The sequence below is a fragment of the Phocoena sinus genome, chromosome 12 (assembly GCF_008692025.1).
Source record: "Phocoena sinus isolate mPhoSin1 chromosome 12, mPhoSin1.pri, whole genome shotgun sequence".
NCBI classification, from domain to species: domain Eukaryota; kingdom Metazoa; phylum Chordata; class Mammalia; order Artiodactyla; family Phocoenidae; genus Phocoena; species Phocoena sinus.
Genome location: NC_045774.1, coordinates 11,658,963 through 11,684,046, shown reverse-complemented (window position 1 = coordinate 11,684,046; position 25,084 = coordinate 11,658,963). Strand labels below are relative to the sequence as shown.

Below are 25,084 nucleotides of genomic sequence, written 5' to 3'. Positions count from 1 at the left end.
TGAAAATGCACAGAGCACTCTAGCTGTAGATATACAGTTCTTTTTGAGAGTATAATATTGGTTTCTGCATAATTTTTAATCTTTTAGTTGAATCAGTACATTGTCTTTAAGGTACAGTCTGTAATGATGGCATGCTCCATGTTCTAGATGGTGACTAAAACCTTGGAATCCATCATTTTTCTAGGATAATTGGTCTTACACTTCCCTAAATGTATTCTCTTATACTTGCCTATAAGGAATTTCATCTGCCAGTTTTCTGCTCCCATATGCAGTCTTGTGAAAATTTCACAGCTTCCTCTGCATAAGTGGCATAATATTTCATTATTAAAAAGAACTTAGTGTCATGTGCAGACCTGAGGATTTTATTGTAAACAGTCTCTTGTTAAGATCTTAGCATCCATTTGTGAGTTGGCACAATTTAAAAAATATTTTTCCTTTCCCTTCTCTCCTTTTTGGGAGTCAGTGTCAGTTCTCTTCTAAGATAAAACAGTTAATTAAATTCTGTGTTTGGTCCCAAATAATATATGGCAAAGTATCAACAGTGGATATCTCTGGTTAGCTAGATTATGGATGATTATAATAGAACTCATTTTGCTTCTCTGTGTTTTCCACATTTTCTACAAAGAATAAATATCGCTTTTGTAATTAGAACTATCAAATATGCATAATTTTTCATGGACTCGTATCCCACCCAGGCCTACCGAGTATTTAAATGGAGGACATTTATTGCATGCTTCCGTCAGAATATTAGGGAGGTGTAATACCCCTTTCAGAAGCTATCTTGCCTTACTCTGCAGACTATCTTATTCTTAAACGTACAGGGGATCATAGCCTTTGGTCCTTACTCGTGAACGCTCGTCACATTAGCAGCTCCATTAAATTGATCTGTCTACACAAGTTTCAGTGGATCCCAAATTTCACCCTTGAAATGTCTTCTAAACTCTTGGGTAGAGCCCATTTATTTCCAGTGATTACTCAAGTTTGGGAAAGAAAATTGTGACAAAATGCATTATTGACTCAGCCGAGACATCTAGTTTATTTATTGCTATTTGATTTTGTATCTGTCACTGATCTGCTTCAAAAGTTAATTTAGGGGCTTCCCTGGTGGCGCAGTGGTTGGGAGTCCACCTGCCCATGCAGGGGACGCGGGTTCGTGCCCCGGTCCGGGAAGATCCCACATGCCGCGGAGCGGCTGGGCCCGTGAGCCATGGCCGCTGGGCCTGCACGTCCGGAGCCTGTGCTCCGCAACGGGAGAGGCCACAACAGTGAGAGGCCTACGTACCGCAAAAACAAACAAACAAAAAGTTAATTTAGGAGTGAGACTGTCACTAATGCTTTCCTTTATAAGATGATTCATTCTGCTATCTCCTTTTCAGACCTGCATGGACTTCTTATTTTGTGATCATCACTCAGTTGGTCTCATTGGTTCTCTTGCTATCTTTCTGGCTCCCCTGTTCCTAACAAGTATTTTAATACTGGGGTTGGTTCCTCAGACATGTGTCCTGATTCTTTTTTTAGCTTAAAATTTTTTTATTTGCATCTTTTCTGCTATGTATGACATCACTGATATTTTTCTACTCAGGCACATTTATTTTTAATATGATGCCTTAAAACAATATATTTCCTTTTTATTTATTTATTTTTGCAATACACGGGCCTCTCACTGTTGTGGCCTCTCACGTTGCGGAGCACAGGCTCCGGACGCGCAGGCTCAGTGGCCATGGCTCACGGGCCCAGCTGCTCCGCGGCATGTGGGATCTTCCTGGACCGGGTTATGAACCCTCGTCCCCTGCATCGTCAGGCGCAGTCTCAACCACTGCGCCACCAGGGAAGCCCTACATTTCCTTTTTAAACTTCACTTAGATTGCAGGTTATACGGAAATAAGCTGTAGGCTGGATTTGGCCTACAGGCTGTTATCTGCCAAACTCTGGTCTAGATATTTAAGTATGGCACTTTCTATCCCCAGTGATTCTATCATATTTCCTTTGCTCATAAAGTTCTGCAACTTGTTTTTGTTTAACAGGCCCTAAAATACAAAGCCATATCCCCTCCCATGTGCTTACACCATATTCTTCCTATACGGAGTTTTTGTTTGGCAGCAGGAGGTTATCTGGTTCCTTACTTGCTAATTATATCACAGCCCTCATTTGTTACCGTGTATTTCCATCTGGCCGTTTGGTCTGATGAGTCTTTAATGTTTATTTGAAGCAGTTATGCACACGAAATTGGTCTTTCACCACTTCTCCCATCTATTAGTTCTTAGGTTGCAGCATCCTTATTTTACTATCCTTATTTTGCTCAGATATGTTCTGCACTTCCTCCTTGATTGCTTTATTTGAATCTTGGATAACTCAGATATTATGTTTCTAGCCATTTTTCTCCCCATTTCTTAATCTTAAGAATCTTTCTGAAATTTGAAAAGTAACCTTAACAGTCTGGTGCTATTTTACCTCAGATGATAGCCTACTTTTTTTTTTTTTCTTTTCTGTATGGACTCTAACTTTCCAAAAGATATCCTGGTTCTTGGTGAAATCTATAAATCTCTTCCTTTTACCATTATCTTCTCTATATATTCAGACTCTGGAAATCTGCTCTCTTAAAAATTTATCATAGAATCTACCTTACTTCAGGAGGTTGGACTGAAGCTGTTTGCCTTGTAACTTAAATTTGACCCAGGCATGATTCAAATTAAGTCCCTATAATGGTTAATTGTTTACTGTCCCCAGGGATTGCAGCTTTTTTTTACGAAGGGCACCATAGGTGTTATGATGGGCATTTCAGTACATGGATCACGGCCAACACAGTCTATTTTTGAGCCAGTTGTCCAATCAACTAATCAAACTAGCTCCTATCCAAAACTAGCATCCTTCATCTTGGAGAAGTTTGGTCAGGCAAGAGGACTCTGGAAATGTCTTAGGAGTTGGATTCTAACTAAAGACCAATTTCTTTCCTCACTATTTAGGTATTTTTATTTGGTGTGAGGAAAATAGCTTGAAATAAGATTCAAGAGATGGGAATTTTTATTCTAGTTACATGGACTTAACTGACTTAAACTAGTCTGGACCAAAGTTTCCTCAACTGAAAAATGAAGAATTTGTTGTAGTTGGCTTCCAATTCTGTCTCCAACATTCTGAGGTTCTGTAACAAACTGTGTATTAAGAATAATGATGTGCCCAAGTGGTATATAAGAATTGACATCTAGAGATGCGATTTTCAGGACCATGACACTTTCATATGAAGTAAAGTCAAGATTTAACTGCTTAATTCTTTAATGGAAGATTTTTTTCAGTGATTATGAAAATGACTATGTCTGTCAGGACTTCAACTCTGAACTCTGAAACTTGAAAATTACTGCCTTGACTAAGAATATGAAGAATCTGAGGCACAGAAAGGCAGACTCTTCCCAAAATGAGAAACAATTAATTCTTCCGGGACCCAGAATTAATTACAAAGTTTTATATACAGTAATATCAGTTTGAAAAATACATTATTACTAGCTCCTGAACACTATTTCTAGTTATGGCTTCATGATATACAGTGTGTGCTATTTCAGGGCCAAAGGTCAAATTGGTTTTGACTTCTTATTCCCAGAATCACTTTTCATAAGAGAAACAACTATCCGAGACAAAAGATCCCTCTTTCCTCTCGGTCCTAAGACCTGGGTTTTCGTTTCTTAATATAAAGCAAGGTGTTTAAATAGAAGAAATAACACTTGAATTAAGTGAGATTCCATTCAGCTTTTGGATTTGGTATCTTCTGTTGGTAGAAATGAGATGATTAAGAAATATGATTTAGTTTATTTTAATATTAAACAATAAAAGTAGAGAATATAGAGTATTTTCTTAATATGTCTTACACACTGGACACATGTTGCTGGTAAAGGGCACCCTCTGACACATGTGATGCCTTGCTGTACTCCAGCGGAGCTACTGAAAATGCACAGTGGGTCTTCCTTCAGTTGAGACTTCTTTGTCTGTGATGTTGCCTGTTGACATCTTCTGTTGATGGCTTTGTCTCCAGACTCCTGACTGCTTATTTTTACTCTCTGAGTCTGGCTTTGGTCCCCCCTCTTTTTGGTGTCTGCTGCGCATGACCCAGGCTGACACCACGTTGAGGAGGCTTCCAGAGATTGGTACAGACAAATTGGAGAGTGTTTTGATCTTACAAATTTAACTTTGAACAAAGAAAACAGGCTATGGCACAGAGGCCTTATCTGACATGGTGATTGCTAAATGCAAAAGTCAAGTGGAAAGAGGTGGTCTTCTGAATGTAAAATTGCCTGGCTTATGTGTTGGTACAATTGCTGGGTGGGTTATTGGGCAAATACCCATGGCCAAGTGTACATAAGTGATGGGCAGAACACAGGAAGGAAGCCACTTAAAAATAATTGTCTTTAGTCACAAAAAGACAAATACTGTATGATTCCACCTATAGGAGGTGCCGAGAATGGTCACATTCATAAAGACAGAAAGTAGAATGGTGGCTGCCAGGGGTTGGGGGGATGGGAGGGAATGAGAAGTCATTTACTTGGTACAGAGTTTCAGTTTTGCAGGATGAAAGAGTTCTGGAGACGGATGGTGGTGATGGTTGCACAATAATGTGAATGTACTTAATAACCGTGATCTACCCTTAAAAAATAGCTAAGTTGATACATCTTATGTATATTTTACCACATTTAAAAATGTATTAAAAATCATTGTCTTTAGTTTATTTGGCTTACGTGTAGGTGTTTTCTGCTCGTATCAAAATCCATTGTATCAGTTGTTTTACCTTAAGAATTTGGTGACGTATCCTCCTAGGAAATATATCTCCTGATAGTTGAAATTATTAGGCAAGGAAGAGCAAGTTGAGATGGTTACTGGAAGGGCATCCAGTATTTCAACTTCAAGATTAACTTTAGTTGGACTTCCCTGGTGGCGCAGTGGTTAAGAATCCACCTGCCAATGCAGGGGACACGGGTTTGAGCCCTGGTCAGGGAAGATCCCACATGCCGTGGAGCAACTAAGCCCGTGCGCCACAACTACTGAGCCTGCGCTCTAGAACCCGCAAGCCACAACTACTGAAGCCCGCGCGCCTAGAGCCTGTGCTCCGCAACGAGAAGCCACTGCAATGAGAAGCCCACGCAACGCAACGAAGAGCAGCCCCTGCTCACCACAACTGGAGAAAACCCGCATGCAGCAATGAAGACCCAGTGCAGCCAAAAAATTAATAAATAAAAAAAGAAGATTAACTTTAGCATTTTCCTCAGACCATAGAAAAAGTAATTACTAAAGGACTTACTAATTCTATACTTGTAGCATATGGATCTTTGTTCTCTTCCTCTTTCTAATTTGAAACATTAGAATATCTAGGAGAACTAATAGCAATCTCATATTTCACTCAGCTTCACTCAGAATGTTCTCCAACTTGAAAATTTCTTATAATTCATATAAAACCCATTTGCCCAGCCCTTTAAGTTTGATAACTAGTAATCCCTAGTATATTGAGCTCAGTTAAAACGCATAGAACAGAAATCCCAGATCAACTGTGTTTTCTTAATATGTAGGCATTACCGGGCATACCTGCATGCCTTAGAGTGTGGAATGTGCATCCAGGATCTGGGAAAGAACTTACCTCAGTAGGAAGATTAGGAGCTCAGGCGTTCGGCGCAGGATGTTGGGTTTGAGAAAATGGACACATAGCGCTCCTTTTCTCTTCCATGTGCTTTGAAACTAAACAATAAAGTGGAATAAGGAGCTGGAGGAGGAAATAGCAGTTTTTTGGGTGTTTTGTTGTTGCTTGTTGTTTTAATAATACTGAAGAACATGGCTTTAGAGTGGCGACGTGGACTTCCATCTTGAATCTCAGGATTGGACGAATATCCTCCCTATCACAGGTGACACTGCAGGCTCCTCCTGTAGGCACAGAGCCTTTGCCAGCAAGCCTTGGCATGTGGAAAGCCTAACACATAATGTGTCCTGCACAGGCAGAGGCTGAGCTGTCCATGCCTAAGTGCTTGCTCCTGAATTTGCCAGTAAGATAAAACAATCCTCCTTTTTGGAGAAGAGTGAGCGAGGAAGAGGAGTATATCAAAATTCACTGGTGTCCCTTCATGGTGAAGATGAAGCCTGGGCGGGGACCCTTCCTTCCTCCAACCCTCACCACCTCCAACACAGCTGGCTCATCAGTATCTTCATAGCTGTTGTCTGAATAGAGCCCAGGACCCACCACACAGACTCTTCTCTGGTCCAGTTTCCAGGGAACAGGATGCATTAAGAATGACCAACCCTCACCACCTCCAACACAGCTGGCTCATCAGTATCTTCATAGCTGTTGTCTAAATAGAGCCCAGGACCCACCACACAGACTCTTCTCTGGTCCAGTTTCCAGGGAACAGGATGCATTAAGAATGACCAAAATCCAAAAATCAACAACAACATGCGTGTTATTGAGAGCACAGGCCTCAGCAACACTGGCTTTCACGCTCAGGCAGGGACTGGAGACAGCAGTCCACACTGACAACAGTGCTCTGGGCTTTGGGGGACAGCGGCCTTCATGGTAATGTTGGCAGGCACTGGTAGCAGCACGGACAACTGGAAATAATAAAAACAATAATCGTAGTAAAAGCCAATATTAGTAAGCATTTACGGAGTGCCAGGAATTCTGTTGAACAATTCACATGCATCATATCATCCTTTAAAATTTTCTTTTTTACAGAAACTTATGTGTTAAAAAGTAGAAAGTCAGAATTAAAATTACCCATAAACCTATCATCTACATTTATTTTTAAAATTTATTTATTTGGTTGCGCTAGGTCTTGATTGCGGCTCCTTAGTTGTGACATGCAAGCTCCTTAGTTGTGGCATGTGGGATCCAGTTCTCTGACCAGGGATTGAACCCTGGCCCCCTGCATTGGGAGCACGGGTCTTAACCACTGTGCCACCAGGGAAGTCCCCATCATCTACATTTAATAGTTATTCATACTTTTCTGCACTGGTGTCGTTTTTTTATTTTGGTGGAAGTACTTTAAGTTACAGATATCACAACGTTACACTCTTACGTATTTCAGTAGGCACCTCCAAAATGTAAGGACATTTTCTACATAACCATAACATTATTATCATCCTTGACAATTCTCCAATATCTAAAACTCAGTGTATATTCAAATTTCCCCAATTCTTCTCCACATATGTCTTTATAGCTCTTTTGTTTGAACCAGAATTAAATTGTCACATCTATTATGTCTCTTTAAATATCTCTTGATCTAGAAAATCCTCCCTTTCATTTTTTTTTACAGTACAACATTGCTCTCTCTTTTTATTTTAAATCATGACTTTGGCTTGAAGAGAGCAGGTCTTTTATCTTTAAAATGTCCCTCCTTCTGTATTTGTCTGATTGTTTTCTGTGGTGTCATCTAACCTATTCCTCTGTCCCTTGTATTGAAAGGCCCAATTAGGTTTAGGTTGAACATTCCGGGAAGAATGCTTCACAGGCGTTGCTGTGTATTTCATTTTACGTTACATTGGGAGGTACCTAATTTCTGGCTGTCGCACCATTAGTGACACTAAAATTTATCACCGGGTTAAAGTGGTAACCGCCTGATCTTCCTAGGGTGGCATTTATCATCTGAGTCTCACGACTGTGGTTATTTTACACATGTGACTGGCATCTGACCCCAGATTCTATGTGCTTAACCCCTCTCCTGTCTCCTGTCAGCAGTGTCTTTAACTCAGGTCCGAGGCATGGCTGACCTTTTGTGAGTAATACATGTCACCACAGTGAGCTGGTGCAAGAAGAGAGGACAATGGCAGAGAGCTCTTCTGAGTATTCCAGACCCATCTGATAGAAATTTATGAGAGCAAAATCAGAAAAAAAAGTTTGTGTAAACTGGTATCATAAGTTTAAAAATTTTGTTTACTTTCTTACTCGTAAGTTATTTTGGCCTGAAAAAACATGGGTAGACAAAACCAAGTGTGTTAGTAATTAGTTTCCTTCCCCATCATGGTACAGATGTGGGAGTGAGTGGGTTAGTAGCTGCTGCCAGAGAAAGGGTGCTGGGGCTGTGTGAGCCTGAGGCGTGCTCAGGGAAATCATTTGCACAAGCATTCCATTCTCTTAATCACATCCTACCTTGGGCCATTTGTTCTCAGCTTGTACATGCTAAGTGTTGTTTCCCTATTTGATGGTAAGCCCTTTGAGGTCAGGCTTAGACCTCCTGTTTTTCAGCAACAATGCTTATGTGGAAAGAAGCTGGCCTTTGGAGTCAGACCTAATTAGTCTTAAATATGGGTAATTGTATCCACGTGTTGTGTGACCAGGTGCAGAGGGTTCAATCTTTGAGTTGAAGTTTCATCATCAGTAAGATGAGGTAATGATACACGTCACAGAGTTTGCTATAAAGATTCATTCATTCAACAGGTATTTACTGAGCATGTTCTATCTGCCAAGACCAGCTCTAGGTAGAGGGGATACAGTGTTGATTATAAGACAAGGCCCCTGCTCTTGTTGAAATTCCATGAGTCAGATGTGATAACAGGTGAAACCTTTAGCATCATTCCATGGTTCTAGCACAGAGTGAAGCTCGGAGCTGATAGTTTTCTTTGCCCTCCTCTTAGCCTTACTTCGCCTCCAGCACTAGCAGTAGTCCACACCATGCGGGGTGCGGGTGGGGGTGAGGGTGGGCACAGCCGGTGGCTGGGGCATCAATTACAACTTGAATTGACAAGGAAAACATCTAGAGACTCCTTTATGCTGCTGAGAGTGGGATGTGAAGACAAAGTCTTCCACTGTCAGTTCTGTGGTCCGGAGTGTACCTCTGACACGGAGAAAGTCTTAGAAATAAGGAAACAGAGACTTCCTAATTGAGTGTGTTAGGATAAAAAGGTAAAAAACATATATCATCTATGTAAATAAAATGTTAATATATAGATGTATATGTATAGATACATACACATACTCACAGACATTCTGGAGAGAATGGCTAAATTCCTGGAATATTCCCCTTAGAATTTGGATCGTTTCAGCAATTCATTTGAAATCCACCCCCCACCCCGCAATTCTAATTATCTCTCTATCTGTATTTGTTTTGCCTGCTCAACTGGACTGTAAGCTCCTTGCAGACAGTACTGCTGCCTTGCACATTATTTTGCCCAACTCATCAGCTGTGGGTATAATTCGTGCTCAAGGAGCACTTACGCCCAAGTCACAATACAGGATTAACTGTTCTGAGGATGCCAGGGTCTGGTCAGCATTGCACTGTTTCCAGTGGACATGTGACTTTCATGTAAACCTGCATAGTTCTTTTGAGACTCTGCATTTTGGCCACTGTTACTATTCCACACCTCCAAGCATTTTCTGCTAAAGAAGCTGACTGAGCAAACCCATGGAGATATTTTTCATTTCCTTTGATGGAGCATAGTGCTTTCGTATATAAACACAATAACACAGTCATCACATACGCACTTACATTATTGTAGCGGCTGTGTACTCAGCAACACTCCCGACCAGGCAAGGAGCCCAGTTGTTCTATTTTCCATTCTGATCTAAATTATGTTCATAATAAAAGCGTTTTCAATCAAGGTAAATACAATTTCCTCCCAGCATAACATCTATGTTCCTGCTCTCTCTGTCTCTCTTTTTTCCCCCCTTTTTTCCATTTATTCTAGGTCACTCACCCTGCTATGCAGGAGATTCTCCTCTGGTAGGGATAAAACCTGGCTCCTCAATGAACTATAACAACGGCTCTAAATGCATCTCCTATAACATACCTCCGTGATTTGCAAAAGTGGGAATAAATCAAAGCCGGGAAGAGATGCCACGTTAGGCCAGAAGCTGAATGTTACATCATGTAGCGCGAGGCTGGGGGAAGAGAGAACCTGCTTTGTCCTGACAGCACAGTATCTTTGTGCTTGTTACCTCTGCCACAGCCCCATTAAACAATCTTTCCGAATCTGTGGGACATCGTCACCTCTTTCTTCCCTGCCACAGCAGCTGGCATTGGAGGCTGCAGACATTGCTCATTCCTTTCAAGGTTCTTAACACACGCATGAAAAGGAAAATGAAGCTTAATTTGTTAAAAAAGAAAAAAAGAGTGTCAGCTTACCCTCAGGCTCAGTGCAGGCACCAGGGGGAAAAAAAGCAAAGATAAATGCTTCGAGGTGAACTGGCACCAACTCTAATTCTCCACTCACTCTGCTGCTCTCCTGTATGTATCACATTAATCATGCTGGATGGAGAGACATTTCCAAAACTTAAAGCAATTTTCAAACCAAGATGCACCATTTCAAACAATACAATAACACGACTTTATTCTGTAACGCTTTCTTTGTACCAGCAGTGAATCTGAGCAATGTGCGGCAGATGTTAGTACAAATAATTAATACCTGGGTGGGGACAGCAGGGAGAGGTGGGAGGAAATTGACAAGCGTACGAAGAAGAGGAACAGGCAGCTGCCCTCCCCTTTCTCTTCCTGTGACTTTCTTCCCCAGGTCACAGGAGCTAGGCTGGGTCTTGCCATTCACCGCAAGGCTGAGCTCTGCCCTGGTTCCTGGACCAATTCAAACAACAGATGGGCAGAATTTAAACAGCTCCATCGCTTCATCCCATGGAACTGAATATTCCAGCTTCCCAGACCCCAGAGCCCTGTGATGTTCCTGGGCTCCTGTGTGCTCCACTGCTGAGAACTGAGCTCTGTTTTGGTTCTCGCTACCCTGCCATCCTCAGTCAAGTCCAGGCACCTCTGCCTCTGATACCCAGTCCTGCAGCCAGTACTCTGATTCCTGGGTGTGAAGCTTCCTGTTGATGACACTTGCCATCCTCAATCCAATGTGCTACCCGTCTGGGATTTCTACTACCCTGGTCTACTTTCCTTCCTGGGACATGCCTGTCTCTTGGAAGTCTTAATGTCCACCGTTGCCCAACACACAGCCCTTCTTTGGGCACTACACTTTGTCTTCCTGCCCAGCTGCTCTTGCACATAGGTTGGGTCTGTCTCCCGGCCCCCAAACTGCTGTAGTGTGGGGGGTTTGTGCCAGATCCCTTCTCATATTTTCTTTCCATATTGTGTTTGTACCATATTCTGACACTTACTCCAGGGTTTGAAGAAAGTAAATGAATAGAAGCAGAGTGGAGGGTCCTAGAACTCAGTACTGTGTGATGGCCAAGGCAGGGAGTGTTAGAAAAGGACATCTTTGTGGACTGGAGGATCTTGGTGTGTTGTCCTAAAAATCCAGATCCCACAGTGACTGGGCAAGTGATCATGTGGGTTGGGAGATGGCAGTGGTGGGAGAGGCTAAGACAGCCTGGGTCTCTTTCACCACAGACTTCTGGAAAATTTCTAGACATCTGTTGTTGAGAGACAAGCCAGGCTTCCTTGACACAGACACAATGATGAATTGAACATGCCTTCCTGGGTTCCAGAAAACCAAGTGTTTTCAAACCCTTATCTTTAATATATGGGATAAGTGCATAAACCCTCAAGAAGGATGAGCTTGGGAACCTCCAACCACTGAGGAAAATCCACATGTCCCTTGATAACTTGAGGGGTCATCCCTTGCCTAGCAGAGCAAAAAATCTACCAAGAATGTCTTAATATTATGAAATATATCAGGTGCATACAAAATTACAGCTTAAGTAATACATATTAAAAAAGCCAACTTAAGAAGTAAATATTACAGAAACTATTGAGGTCCTTCATCTTTTTCCTCTTATTAGAAACAAACAGCGTTCTGAATTTGGGGTGCATAATTTAATTTCTGTACACTTACGTGCATGTGATTATGTGTGTATGAGTAAATAATATTGTTTCACATGTTTTATAATCTTATTTGAGTAGTTCCACACAATATCTATTCTTCTACACCTTTTCTTTTCTCAATACGATCTTGAGGCTTATTCGTGTCCTTCTAATTCTGGCATCGGCAAACTACGGCCCATGGGCCAAATCTAGCTGGTGGTTTGTTTTTATACACGCCTTGAGCTCAGAATGGTTTTTACATCTGTAAAGGATTGAATAATAAATCAAAACAGTAGACATGACAGAGGTGGACAAAGCCTAAAATACTTATTTTCTTGCCCTTTGTGGGAAAATGTTTGACGATTCTTGTTCTGTAATTTCATCTGGGTTATTCTTATTCCTGTATTCTTCTAAATAATTTTTTTCAATAAGCCTATCAAGATTCATAAAAAACCTTTTCAGAATTCTGACTGAAGTTACTTAGAATCTGTGGATTGTTTTGAGGAGAACTGACACATTGATAACATTGCACCTTTCTATCTGTATCCGTTATCCATTGCTGCTATAACAAATTACCCCAAATTTAGCACCTTGCAACAACATAATGCAAATTTATTATCTTACATATATATATTTAAATTAATTAGTTAAAAAAATTGAAGTATAGTTGATTTACAATATTATATTAGTTTCAGGTGTACAACATAGTGATTCAATTTGTTTGTTTGTTTGTTTCTGGCTGTGCTGCAAGGCATGTGGGATTTTAATTCCCCAACTAGGTATCAAACCCACGCACCCTGTGGTGGAAGCACAGAGTCTTAACCACTGGACTGCTGGGGAAGTCCCAGTGATTCAATATTTTTATAGATTACACTCCATTTAAAGTTATTACAAAATAATGGATATATTTCCCTGTTCTATACAATATATCCTTGTTGCTTATCTATTTTATATCAATACATAGCAGTTTGTATCTCTTAATTCCATAACCCTATCTTGCTATCTTAAATTTTTTTAGGTCAAACTCCAACATGAATCTCACTGGATTAAGATCAGGATGTTGGCAGGGCTGTGCTTCCTTCTGAAGGGTCATGGGGAGAATCTGTATCCTTGCCTCTCCCAGCTTCCAGCGGCTGCTTACATCCTTTGGCTTGCAGCCCCTTTCACCTTCAAAGTCATCCATCACATCATTCCAACTTCTGTTTCTTGACTCTGACTTTTCTGCCTCCCTCTTCCATTTCTAAAGTCCCTTTTGATAACATTGGGCCCACCCAGGTAATCTAGGATGACCTTCCCATCTCAAGGGGATCATCTCAAAGCAACCATCATTTCATCTAGAATTTTAATTCCCCTTTGCCAAAGAACCTCACAAGTTCTAGGGATTAGGATGTACGCACGTTCAGGGCCTTATCCTACCTACCACAAGCCATCTAGTGAGTTTTTTCTTTTGGTTATTATATTTTTAAGTTCTAAAACTTGCATTGGGTTCTTTTTGTATCTTCTATGTCTTTGTCGAGACTATTTATTTTTGCATTTGTTTCACAGTGATTGCAGTTGCCTGTTGGAACCTCCTGATCATAGCTGCTTTAAAATTCTTGTTAGATAATTCCAACATTTGTGTCATCTTGGTGTTGGCATCTGTTGATTTTCTTTTCTCATTTGAGTTGAGATTTTCCTAGTTCTTCGTATGACAAAAATTTTGGATTGTATCCTGCACATTTTGAGTATAATGTTATGACACTCTGGTTCTTATTTAGATCTTCTATTTTAGCTGGCAGTTAACAGGTTTGGGTTCAGAACACACATCCTGGCCCACTTTTGTGGTTTGTGGTTCCAATATCAATTTAGTTTTTAAAGCCTTTGCGATGCTATTCTGGTATGCTTCACTTGTGTGCAGCCCAGAGGCCTATCTGAAAACTGGATAATATTCCTCACCAGAGTACAAGTCTCAAGTCATTTGCTGTTGATTCTGGTTGGTTTTACACACTGGCCTTTTGGGAATTTGCCCAGGACTTTAGATGTAGATTTAAGAATCCTTTTCTTCAGCAATCTTAGTTCTGGGATACCCCCCTCTCCGCCCTCTCCCCAGGCCCTTCTTCTCAACATTTTCTAGATATTTGTTTAGTGTAGGGCAAGAACACTTGACAGGTCCCCACCACACAGTCTCAAGGTGGAGGTGGGGCAGCAAAGGGGTAACACCTCTGTTCATGTTATTGTGATGAGGATATGGTTGATAGAGTTTTATCATTTTCTTTGTAAAGCTTTCATGTATTTTGCCAGAATTATTTATTGGCACCATATATTGTTGATGCTGTTTCTACACACTCCAAACATTAAAAAAATAAAATTGAGTTAAGTTGGCTAGAGATTTGGAGGATGTGGTACAAGACTGTCACATAAAAAATGTAATGGTGATTGTCCTTTCCTTAGTTAGTGGATTATTTAATTGAACAGTAAATCAAGACTGGATCGTTATTGAGCTGTTTTCTTTAAGATCAATCAGGAAGTTTTGTAATAAACTGAAGGTGTTTGGAATTGATAAAGAATTCTTAAAGCAGCTTTTCTTCTGTTCAGTCTGAGGGAGAGAACTGAGAAAAAGCAACTTAGACAGATTCAGAATTCGTATGAAAACTGATAGGGAGAACAATTTAAGAATTCAAGAAAAGAAAAAGAGGAGAGAAAAAAAAATCCAGCATGATAATTGCTGATAGATGTACAAGAAAACACTTTAGATTATTTGGTAATAAGGTGACCTGTGTAGACGAAATGCACAGCTAGGATGTCATCCACCTCTTAGTGAAGGGAAAGACTAGTTAACCTGATGATCAGGCCTTTCTTTGTGCCTATATGTGGATCAGCTTTGCCTCTAAGTATGGACAGATTGCCTGAAGTTGGACTATCCATAAGCATTAACCTGGAAGTTTCTATTGTACATATTTGAGGTCACGAAAGCACTACATATGCTTTCCTGAAATGTTTTTAGGAAAAGATGGAGAAATAAGATGATGAAACAGTGGTTTGGGATAGGGATTTGAGGGCATGATGATAAAAAGAGAAGAATTAAAGATGACTCAGATGTATTTAGCATTTTTAGCATATGCATTCTGGTAGAGGACGGTGGCATTAACTGAAACTTAAAAACATGGAAGAGCAGGATTATGAGGAGAAAAATAAAGAGTTTGGTTTTGGATATGTAAAATTTGAGAGGCTTGTTATACTTCCAATGGTGGAACGGGCAGTTGGATATATCAGACTGGAATCCAAAGGAGAAGTCTATAATGGAGTTTTAAATTGGGAACTCATCAGCAAACAGTGTTCAAAGCCATGGCAATGCATGCGATCAGTCAACGGTAGAGGGGAGACAGAAGAAGGCAAGAACTATGATCAAGTCCTAGGAGACGCCAACATTTTAAAGTTGGACAGAGGACCCTGAGAAGAAAACTAAGGGGCTACTATATCACCAGAGTCAGAAGAAGGGAGAAGTAGTCAACTGTTTCAGTTACTGCTAACAACAAAAAACAGATGAATTTCACATTCTGCAGGTATGTCTCTTGAAAATAGTTATAGCTGTGGAGATAAACAATCCAATTGGAGTGCGTTAAGAGAGACCATTGTGGACGTTCAACCACAGAGAGTAGATTGATATTGCCACAGTCACACACACATTCACCCATAGACAAAATAAAGGGCAAATCTAATCTAATAAATTTTAAAAACTTGTGCACAAGACAAGACACAGAGGATTCCGGAGCAGAAAGGAGACCAGCAGTATGACTTGGCTTCTACCTCACTCTACTCCTCTGAAGCTTCACTCCTGAGTCACTAATACTCTTATTTCTGGAAAGAAGTGAAGAGAAAGGGTATTCTTATCTTTTTCCTCTTCCACTAGGAAGCTATGAATGGAGAGGGAAAGAAATCAATAGAGCTGACTTTCCCTGTTGGAAGAGACAGATCCAAGCTTCACACTTAACTCCCCCAAAATGGTCTGAAGCCTGGGAGTACCTCCCCATGGAAATACACTACACCCTCCCTCGCCCAGTTAGTTGGAGTAAACCAAGATACAAGACAGTCAGTATACTCTTAGAAGATAAAATGGAGCCCAGGAAATCTAAGATAGTCTGTACACCACTCAAGCTGAGCTTCCCTCCTCTCTTACACTGTGCTCCAACACAGCTGCTGTTCTCTCAGATGGCAGGAAAGTGGATAAAACATGAAATTCTCAGGCTAAACCAAACTCTGGAGGAGAAAACATGATTCACACAAAAATCTGTACGTGAATATAGTGTACATTCTGAACAGTGACTGCTAATTGATATGGGTTTTCTTTTGTAATGGTAAAACTGCTGTAAAATTGATTGTGGTGATGCTTGCCCAACTCTGTTAATATACAAAACAACTGAATAGTACACTTTAAGTGGGTTAATTTTATGGTTGTGAATTACACCTCAATAAAGGTGTTACAGTAGAGAGAGAGAGAGGGAGAGAAAGGTGGTTTTAGAGATGGCATGGAAAAAGAAAACCCAAGAAAGTATTCATAATATGGAAGAATCAATAAAATAACTGGACAGAGTCAACTAACATGAACAAGGTAAAAAAAAAAATACAAGGAGCATAGCAACTTTGCAGACATACTACAGGAAAAAAGAGAGAACAACCATAAGAATGAATTAACCAAATCTAGTAGAAATGATAACTCAGGTAATTCCTCAATATTCCTTCATGTAATGGAGAACTTAATGAGCACATTAATTTAATAAGAAAGAGAAAAAAGACAGAATTATAAAACAACAAAATGAAATCAACAGAGATACTGCAGGTCTAAAGTAACAAAGGGCTCCAAACAGCTTCTTTACAGAACTAATTAAAAAATTGTCAACAGTAAAATTTATTGCTGAAAGCATATTCCAAGCCCATAATCTCTCCCTAAGCTGAACTTTCAAACTTTTAAAAATGAAGAATTTTAGAGGGTTTTTCTTGGTCACCTACTTGGCAGCATAACCTATCCTGAACAGATATGAAGTTACTTATGATCTTTATTTATCCCACTTAATTTGAATATTCATATTTATACTTTTCATTGAAAAACATTAAAGCTTTTGAGTGCTGGGTGCTGCCCCTGATTCTACTGGGAGTTTATGCAATATATGAAATACACATTTATTTTCTACAATACAAAATAATTTTGAATTCCAAAACATATATGGCTCTAAGCATTTCAGAAAGAGATTGTGGACCAGTAAGAAGACAGGAGAAGCCACAAGTAAATTAAAGAGACAATGAGATTAATTAGAAGAATTCACGTATAAGAAAAAAGATCCAGTATAGGGATAACTGAAGTCTCTGAAATAAGAAGACAAAGGAAATAGAAGTGCATTCAAAGACCTAATGCAAGAAAATTCTCCTGAAATGAAGAAAAAATATTCAGAAAAGCACACTGTAATACAGGAAAAATCAGTATGAAATATTCAATACCAAAAAGTTATGAACTTCAAAGATAAAGAAGAATTATTTAGACATCTAGGCAAAAAAGGGAATTTATTTTCAAAGGGAAAAGAATGTAATTGGCCTCATACTTCACTACAGCAATATTAGATGACAGAAAACACCAGAGTAATACTGCAAACTTCTGAGGGGAAAAGAATATGGTCTAAGAGCACTAGATGCAACCAACTGTCAGCTGAGTGAGAAAGCAACAGACTGACATTCTCAAATATGAACTGAGGGAATATAACACTCATGAGTCCTTCTTAAAACATATTGCTTGACAATTAATTCAACAAATTAGTCATTTAGGCTGAATAAAACTCAAGAATAGAGAAATTATATTACAAGGAATGGTGGTGAGCAGGGAATCCATTTCAGGTTATCCCTTTTAAAGTTATTTATAGAACTTAATAAAAGGCTACATTTAGTCAATATTTCTTGGATACTCCTGAACAATTCTGTATGGACCTTAGAATCCCTCAATTCTAGTGTCATCTTCCCATTTTCCATATTATCGTCATCCAGTATTTTAGTTTTGCTTTTTAAAAGCATTCCTTCTGAAATAATCATTTATTTCTTTTACAGCCAATGCTTAGAGATTTTGACAAAATATTTCTCACTGTCTTTGCTCATCACTGCTTTTTGTATCTCATTAACTGAATTTCCTCCTTCCTTAAATCTATCCTTTGGTAGTTGTTTCAGTGAGGGAGATAAATTACAGGATTTTCTTTTGTTTGAAAATATCTGTATTTTGACTTCACTTTTTTTTTTAATTAATTAATTAAGTTTTGGCTGCGTTGGGTCTTTGTTGCTGCATGTGGGCTTTCTCTAGTTGCGGCGAGTGGGGGCTGCTCTTCGTTGCGGTGCGCGGGCTTCTCATTGCGGTGGCTTCCCTTGTCGCGGAGCACGGGCTCTAGGCGCACGGGCTTCAGTAGTTGTGGCACGCAGGCTTCAGTAGTTGTGGCATGCAGGCTTCAGTAGTTGTGGCTCGCGGGCTCTAGAGGGCAGGCTCAGTAGTTGTGGTGTATGGGCTTAGTTGCTCCACAACACGTGGGATCTTCCCGGACCAGGGCTCAAACCCGTGTCCCCTGCATTGGCAGGCGGATTCTTAACCACTGTGCCACCAGGGAAGCCCTTGCCTTCACTTTTGACCAATAATTTCACTGAACACAAAATTCTCAATTGTTTTCTTTAGCACTTTGAAGATATTACTTCAGTATCATCTGGTCTCTACTGATGCTTCTGAAAGGCAGCTGTCCAATTTATTGTTTATTTTTAAGTAACAGCGTTTTCTCTCTGGTTACTTTACAGTCTTCTGTTTTACAGTGATGCTCTGGATGTTGAATTTTCTTTTCCTTTCTCTTCCTTCTCTTCCCTTCCTTTCTGTTCTGTTCTTTTTTTCTCTCCTCTCCTCTTTTCTTTTCTTCCCTTTGCTTGCTCTTTTCTTTCTCACATGTTTTTGCTTCTCTGTTGCTTATATATTTTCCTAGGTAAACTTTAGCATATCTACCATTTCAAAAAGTTTTAAAGAGAATTTAAATTTCGATTGTAATTTTATTTAACCTATTAATTAATTTGGAACAAATCAATATTTTTGGTATGTTTAATATTCCTATTTAGGAACATGCTATTTCTACCCATTTAAAAATCTCTCTCTGTAAATATTTGCTCATTATCAAGTCATCTTGCATAATTCTTGTTAAATAAATTTATGTTTGCTACATTTCTGTTTCTACTTTGAATGTCATACAGAGTGAAGTAAGTCAGAAAGAGAAAGACAAATACTGTATGCTAACACATATATATGGAATCTAAGAAAAAAAATGTCATGAAGAACCTAGGGGTAAGACAGGAATAAAGACACAGACCTACTAGAGAACGGACTTGAGGATATGGGGAGGGGGAAGGGTAAGCTGTGACAAAGCGAGAGAGAGGCATGGACATATATACACTACCAAACGTAAGGTAGACAGCTAGTGGGAAGCAGCCGCATAGCACAGGGAGATCAGATCGGTGCTTTGTGACCGCCTGGAGGGGTGGGATAGGGAGGGTGGGAGGGAGGGAGATGCAAGAGGGAAGAGATAATGGGAACATATGTATATGTATAACTGATTCACTTTGTTATAAAGCAGAAACTAACACACCATTGTAAAGCAAAAAAAAAAAAAAAAATCCACATTTCCTATTGGATTATTGCTGCATTAAAGAAATCTACTGACTTTTTTTGTAATTTTTCTATCTAGATAGGTCAGATTCTACATAGTATGTAGAGAAGTAACCTAAAGCTCAAAACTTAAAGCGATGCAAACAGCAAAGATTTTTTAAAATGCAGCAAAATCTTTTTTTTTAAAGTTTATTTTTTGAACCGTTTTAGGTTTATAACAAAATTAAGAGACATGTACAGAGATTGAAAGCTATTTTTAATGACAAGTATACTTATTAGACAAAATTAGTTGACCAGAGAGTGCATTTTATTTACAAATAGACAGGGAAAGAAAAGTAATAACTGAATATGATCAAGAGAAAATCTTTTAATATATTTAATTTTCCTGCTAAAGATTTTAGATATATACATTTGACTGCAGAAATTCCTAGTTGTAAAGCCTGAATCAAGTTTAAATGGAGAAATAAATAGAAAGATTAGGTATATTAAAATTAGTGGAGTTTGAATAATATTCACCAAGGAATACTTAAAGATACTAATAAATTCCAGTGCAAAATTAGTAGAAATAATTTTTGAGACATCAGGGAATATACCCAACTTTTTTCCTAGAATATAGTTAAGTATATACCCTAGAAATTATAGAATCAACATTAATATCTGAGGATAAAGTAAAAGAAATGATCAATTTATAATTTAGAAATACCTGAAAGAGCTTACGTGGTTGCCTAACTTTGTAAAAACAAATCATGTCATACCAATTTAATTCTGTTCTATGGAAAAATGGCAGTCTACAAAGATAAGAAGCATTTGTAAAACAGTCTATTTTCATTTCAATAAATGCTTTTGTTTCATTGTATATGACATGTTATTTTTAAGCTAAGAAAGTATAGGGTGATGTGCCATTCTCAATGGCTAGTTATTATTAACATGTTCCCAAGTGGGTGCTCACATTAACAGGCAGTTACAAGAATTCATGATGGAGTTCTTTGGATTTGATCACTTGAATCTAAACAAAAGAATCTAAACCTGAACATCTAAACAAAAGGTTTGAGATATCACTAATTAAATCTATAGATATTACTGAGCTAAATACCAGTATTAGTCACTGGTGCTAGACTTGAAAACAATCTCGAAATATTAGAAAAAAAAGTTCTTAAAAAATAATTGATAATAGGAGAGAAAACTATACGATATGAGGATTATTTTGTGAACGCTTTGGGGGTAAAAGAGCTGCATGGCATGGAAAGACTGGCTCAGTGTGAGTATATATAAAAAAAAAAAATCCCAGTATGTTTGTGGGGCAGAAGTTAAGTTGGGGTATAAGTGTCAAGATGATCATAGATCAAAATGTGATAGTAATGAAAAGTATTTGTTAAAAGAGAGTGAGAAAGAATGTGGAATCAAGGAAAGAAGGAAGGAAAAAAGGAGAGGCAAACAGAATTTAGTCGTATTGAAAAGCATACGTCACACAAGCTCTAAAAAGAATCGCACTTCTAGCCACTACTAGTCATGCTTAGATTAGAACGTTGTCTCATTTTAGTCAACACATTTTAAAAGGATGTGAAGAAATGAAAATGGATTTGAAGAAGGGCAACAAGAATGATTGAAGTGCTAGGGTATATATCTTAGGCTGAAAAGTTAAGAGTTCAGTATTGTTTGGACTAGAAAAGGGATAGGTAAAGGATGATTTTATTATCATTTTCAAGTATAGAAAGGATTTTTGTGAAAGATAACCTCCATTGGTGACTTCTCAGATCTATAGAGGATGAAAAAAAGCACAAAGGAGCTTAAGTTTAAAGCAGAAAAGATCAGGTTTGGATACAAGACAGATGTCTCTGCCATCAGGGAGATGAAATTTGAAATGACTTCTAAAGGAGGCTTCGAGCCAAGCAGCCATGCTGGTCTCCACTTGGACATATTGTTAAGCATGAAAACAAGCTTGGGAAAGATGACCTATATCAGGGCTCAGCAAACTACCTCCTACAGGCCAAATCTGGCCCACCGTTTTTTGGACAGCCCATGAACCAAGAATGACTTTCACATTTTTAAATTGTTGAAAACGAATCAAAAGAAGAATATTTCATGACAGAAGAAACTACTGTGAAATTTGATTTCGGTGTCCATAAATAAAATTTTGCTGGAACACAGCCATGCCCATTTGTTGAGGTCCTGGGGCTACTTTGGTGCTTGTAATGGCAGAGTTGAGTAGTTGCCACTGAGACCATGTAGTCCACGGAATCTGAAATAATTATTACTTGGCCCTTTATGGGGAAAGTTTCCCGACTCTTGACCTATATGATTGCAGCCACTTACACAACATGTGGATTTTTTTCCTCCAAAGTCTAGAAGCTTTCTCTGTTATAATGAAAATGAATGCCCCTGGGGTCAGCTGATGAATATAAGCGGCACATTCTTTGAATTATCTTTGAGAGAGCTTTGGGTCCACAGAAGAACACTCCAATGTTACTGCTGCAATAGAGGTAAGACAAGGGTAGAACGTGTTACACGGGGCACGGCCAGCCAGGAGCCAAGACAGAATGATACAGTCAGTGAGTAGCTGCGGTTGTGACTTTATGTATTTGTTTTTCTCCACCCACTTCCTTTTTTCTTAGACTCTTTTCTCCTACTTTCAGTACCACGTTCTCCCACAGGTTCCCAGAGTCCTGTTATGCCCTGCATCACACAGGTAGGTGAGACCAAGAAGACTGAGGCTGGCAGGGGCCATGAGGGCAGGTGAGTGCGTTTCAATATAGAGGTGATGACGCCCGGAGTTTTGGTCCACCTCTTGGATTGGTGATTAGAATGTAAGCTCCCTGAGAGCAGGCATCTGGTCTGTTTTACTCATCACTCTAATCCTACCACTCAGAATAGTATCCAGCGTACAGTAGACACTCAATACATGTTTGTTGAAGGAATGAATGAAGGGCTCTGCTCATTATTATCTGCGTGGTCTTGAGTAAGACTCTAAACCTCAATCTCCGCATGATTAAACCAAGCTAATAACGACTACGTGGTATGTTTTATCCAAAGCAAAGTGAGATGATGCATTCCAAAAGGATTAAAAAGTGTTAGTTATTACTATTGTTCAACCCTGCCTTTTCATAGTTGATAACATTTACACAAAAGTTCTAGCAACTTAGTTTATGTCTCCCTTTGGAATTACTTTACTTTTCAAGGAAGGTCAAAAAGAAGAGGTGGAAAGGAAAATCACATTCCTGAAAGTGGAGTCACCCCAAAGTTGTCATCTCTAATTATGGCATTTCAGAAAACAGTGTTGAAGAGGTGTTTTTGCATATAGTGACTATCCCAGGGCTGCTCAACTCCCTTGTAGACACAACTGACAGCTCTCGTTATATATAAACAATGAGTCAGCACCAGGATTCAAGTTGTCTCTGGGAATCGGGAGGGGCCGGTCTCTATAGGGACTTGTAGAGACCATGTTTTCCCCTTATCTTGCATTGAACTATTCCTTGTAGTATTTTTGCAATCTCTGGCACAAGCTTAATTAGTTGCTCTAGTCTGGATCAAAAGTTCTCATACTTTGCTGTGCAAAAAGTTATCTAGACAGACTATTAAAACATAGAGTCCCAGGCTTGAATCCAAGGAATGCATTTTTAGCAAGGCCCCCAGGTGACATTAAAGCACACGGCACTATGAGCTACACTTTGAGAAACACTGTCTTAGAGAAATTCCTCGGACTCTGGGACCAGCTCACTATACTACCTTTACCTCCTCAGACCGTTTTTGTTGGGAAATGCCTCTATAGTCTCATTCTTCTTAGCTTGTATATTAATATGATTCCGTGCCATGTATTGAATCCACATTTAATTATGTGTTCCAGGACCATAATATCCATGGTAGAAATTGATGGTTCAATTACATTTCAAACTGTAGCTTCAAAGGAACTTATCAAGTGGATTCATTTGTAAATGACAGTATGTTTAAAATGTATAAGTATTATTTTTAAAGACATCATTCCCATGGCTAAATTTGAGAAAATACTTTTTCAGAAAGTATTGCCCACTGGAAAAATTATGTTTATGACTTAATGAAGCACTTTCAAGGTGTTTATGGAAATATCACCCAACGGTTAAGAGTGCTACTGGTTCCACCACTTCGTTGCTGGGAAATTTAGGGCATATTAATTCGTCTCTTAAAAGCCTCCCTTTCTTTATCTCTCCATGGGGACAGTTCTATGCCAAACTCCTAGTGCCTCCGTGAGGGTTAGACACGGTGAGCTCTTGGGAACCGTTGTCTTACGTTATGACCCACACGATGTCTGCCTGCTCCGCGAGGCTGAGCACAAGATGCGATGTGGGCTGTTAACCCAGCAGTGATTACAGATTTCCTGGAATCGGCACTCTTGCACTAGGTTTTCTGAGTTCTGGACTGCAACATTTTGAATGATACATGGGTCAGGCAAAACGCTTCCCAGTGGGGAGTCTGCTGCCCTGAGGCATCCTTGCATCTATATTCAAAGACATTGTTATGGGTGGTGATATTTTTCCATTAGTGTAGGTGTCACCAAAGAGATTGCCCACTGGCCCATTCCCAACAGGCTAAGATGGCCCTTTCGTTTGCAGCCATGGTGACTGTTTGCAGATCGTGAAGATGCTCTTTGATGCTCTGCCTTTAAGGCTCCATTTCAAAGGATTCTGATTGCTGGCTGCCAGGTGTACCACTGGTGTCTGCAGCAGTTCACAGTCACCCTGCCTCTTGTGAAGTTGTGGCTACTACATTACACAGCTGAGTACACACGTTTCTGTATTTATGGAACTGTCATGGCTACACAATGACCAAAAAGTCTCACAAAGGCCATTCATTATCTATCTTCCACTGAGGCAGAAAGGCCAGTGGTTCACTAGCTCTCCCTGCATCACTGTCCCCACACATGGCGTTCTTTTGCTTGTCTTGCTTCCCCTCCTCGGCGTTTGTGGTTTCCAGTACGGAGCTTTCTCATCACGAAGGCTTACTGTGAAGCATGGAGCTGAGAAGCCCCACAAAGTGGTTCAAGCACAGATGCAGCAGCATTTTTTTTTTCTTTTATGAGGCAACGGACAACTGCAACAGAACCCTAATGGGGTTGGTAAAGAAAAAATTCTTCTATAAACTGTAATTATCCACGATTGCTCAGAATGAAAAAAAAAAAAGATTCTCTCTAAAAGAAGTATAAAAACACAAGGCATTATTCTTCAGTTTACAGCCTGCAAGCTGCAGAGTTTGCACACCCAGGAGGCACTGGATTAGGGACAACATTAGCGGCATCGATCAGTCTGGGCTGCTGACTTTCATGGGAAAAAGACAAATTTTACACAAGCTGCAAAGATGGTTAACATTAACAGCATTATTTTTAGCTCTGATAAACAATAAGGAAAATCCTCCTGTCCCCCTCTTATTTGCTAAATAACTATCGTGCTCTTTTTTGGTGGGCTTGATGCATTTTCCAAAACAGTTCAGCTATGCCATGCCTGAAAGGCAGCCAAAATGTCACCTCCCAGGAGATTTCCGCCCAGCAGATATATGGGAGAGTGGGTGTGCTTGGGAATAATCCCACCATCTTGCTGGCTTCCCAGGTTCTGCTGCCTTGAGCCCTGCTCTCTTTAAATTGTATGTTTGTTTTTCTGTGTTGGCTTTTATGCTTGGTAAGTTATAACCCTGTAGGGGCAGACCCTAAACCCCATTTTAAAAAAATCAAATTACTTTATGCCCTGAGTGCATTCTG

At 39.6% G+C, this 25,084-nt stretch overlaps 1 protein-coding gene across 1 annotated transcript in view; it reads right to left on the bottom strand.

Moving 5' to 3' along the window:
• Positions 1-21,704: 21,704 nt before the first annotated feature.
• NOX3 (NADPH oxidase 3) overlaps positions 21,705-25,084 on the bottom strand; it is a 58,011-nt gene continuing 54,631 nt past the window's right edge. The window contains exon 13 of the mRNA XM_032651468.1: positions 21,705-21,831. Within this exon, the coding sequence (XP_032507359.1) occupies positions 21,705-21,831 (127 nt within the window). The remainder of the gene's footprint in view (positions 21,832-25,084) is intronic.